General features: G+C 32.1%; 1 protein-coding gene across 1 annotated transcript; it reads right to left on the bottom strand.

Moving 5' to 3' along the window:
* Positions 1-34: 34 nt before the first annotated feature.
* On the bottom strand, positions 35-1,044 carry LOC101515228 (sucrose transport protein-like). The gene is made up of 4 exons (XM_004517077.3): positions 840-1,044; positions 632-695; positions 472-515; positions 35-386 (listed from the first exon to the last, which is right to left on the bottom strand). Exons 1-4 carry the CDS (start codon positions 1,032-1,034, stop codon positions 207-209), a joined length of 483 nt encoding a protein of 160 aa, XP_004517134.1. The 5' UTR covers positions 1,035-1,044; the 3' UTR covers positions 35-206.
* Positions 1,045-1,050: the final 6 nt, after the last annotated feature.

Below are 1,050 nucleotides of genomic sequence, written 5' to 3'. Positions count from 1 at the left end.
TCTAAACCATTCTTTTTTGGAATAAAAATCGATCTTCTGATTAATTAAGAATAGGATTTTATAAAAGCATAACACCAGACAAAAGGTTAATGCTTGCTACAGATATATCTAATACACAAAAATTTCATTTCAAAAGGAAATGAAACAACGTGCAATTTAATATTATATATAATATATATATATCCCACCCCATTAAACATAAGTAATTAGTGGAAACTTCCAGAAGCAATGGTAGCCTTAGCCTCATCATCTGGTGTAGTTGAAGGCAACAAGACAACTGCCAATATTGCACTAACCACAGCAGCCACTGCACCCGCCACAAAAGCAGGCAAATTACCACCACCAAAAAGAGCATCCCATGGTCCACTTAATGTTGACACCACGATCTGTATATAAAATTAGATCAAATAAATAATATTCATACATATGTACTATATAAAAAAAAGTATATACATATATATATATTCCTACCTGTGGTACCACAATGGCAAGATTCAAGACTCCCAAAGATAAACCTGAATATTTGAAGTCAAAATGTTATATAATTTAAATTAAATATTTAATTAGATGTGTAGGTAAAATTTAGTGTATGATTAGTATTTTATACGTATATATAAATAAAATCCAATACCTTGTCCAGCCCCTGAAGCGCTGCAGTATATTGATGCTAGAGCAAAAGGAACACTGAAGGTAATCTGGACAACAAACAGTGGATATTAGTAAATAAATAATTTTTTATCAAAATAAATAAAATTACATAATAATAATAGTAATAAAAAATTGATATTGTATAAAGATGTATTTTTTTGTTAGTAAAACAGAAATGAATATTGACTTACCGCACAAGGGATACCAAGAAGTGCAAAGAAAAGCATGGCACCAGCCTTGACACCTTCAGAAGGATTTCCAACACTGGCACCACCGCTTAGCTGACGTTCCTGCTCTGCCATCCTAGTAATAAGGACAGTCATTGCCAAACCAATAGCTAGAATAATATTAACAATACCCCAAAGTCTCTTAATTCCTCCAACCATTTTTCCCAAAGGTTCA

Source organism: Cicer arietinum, unplaced genomic scaffold (genome assembly GCF_000331145.2).
Source record: "Cicer arietinum cultivar CDC Frontier isolate Library 1 unplaced genomic scaffold, Cicar.CDCFrontier_v2.0 Ca_scaffold_5140_v2.0, whole genome shotgun sequence".
Taxonomy (NCBI): domain Eukaryota; kingdom Viridiplantae; phylum Streptophyta; class Magnoliopsida; order Fabales; family Fabaceae; genus Cicer; species Cicer arietinum.
Note: the sequence above shows the minus strand (reverse complement) of the source record. Positions and strands in the feature narration are given on the sequence as shown.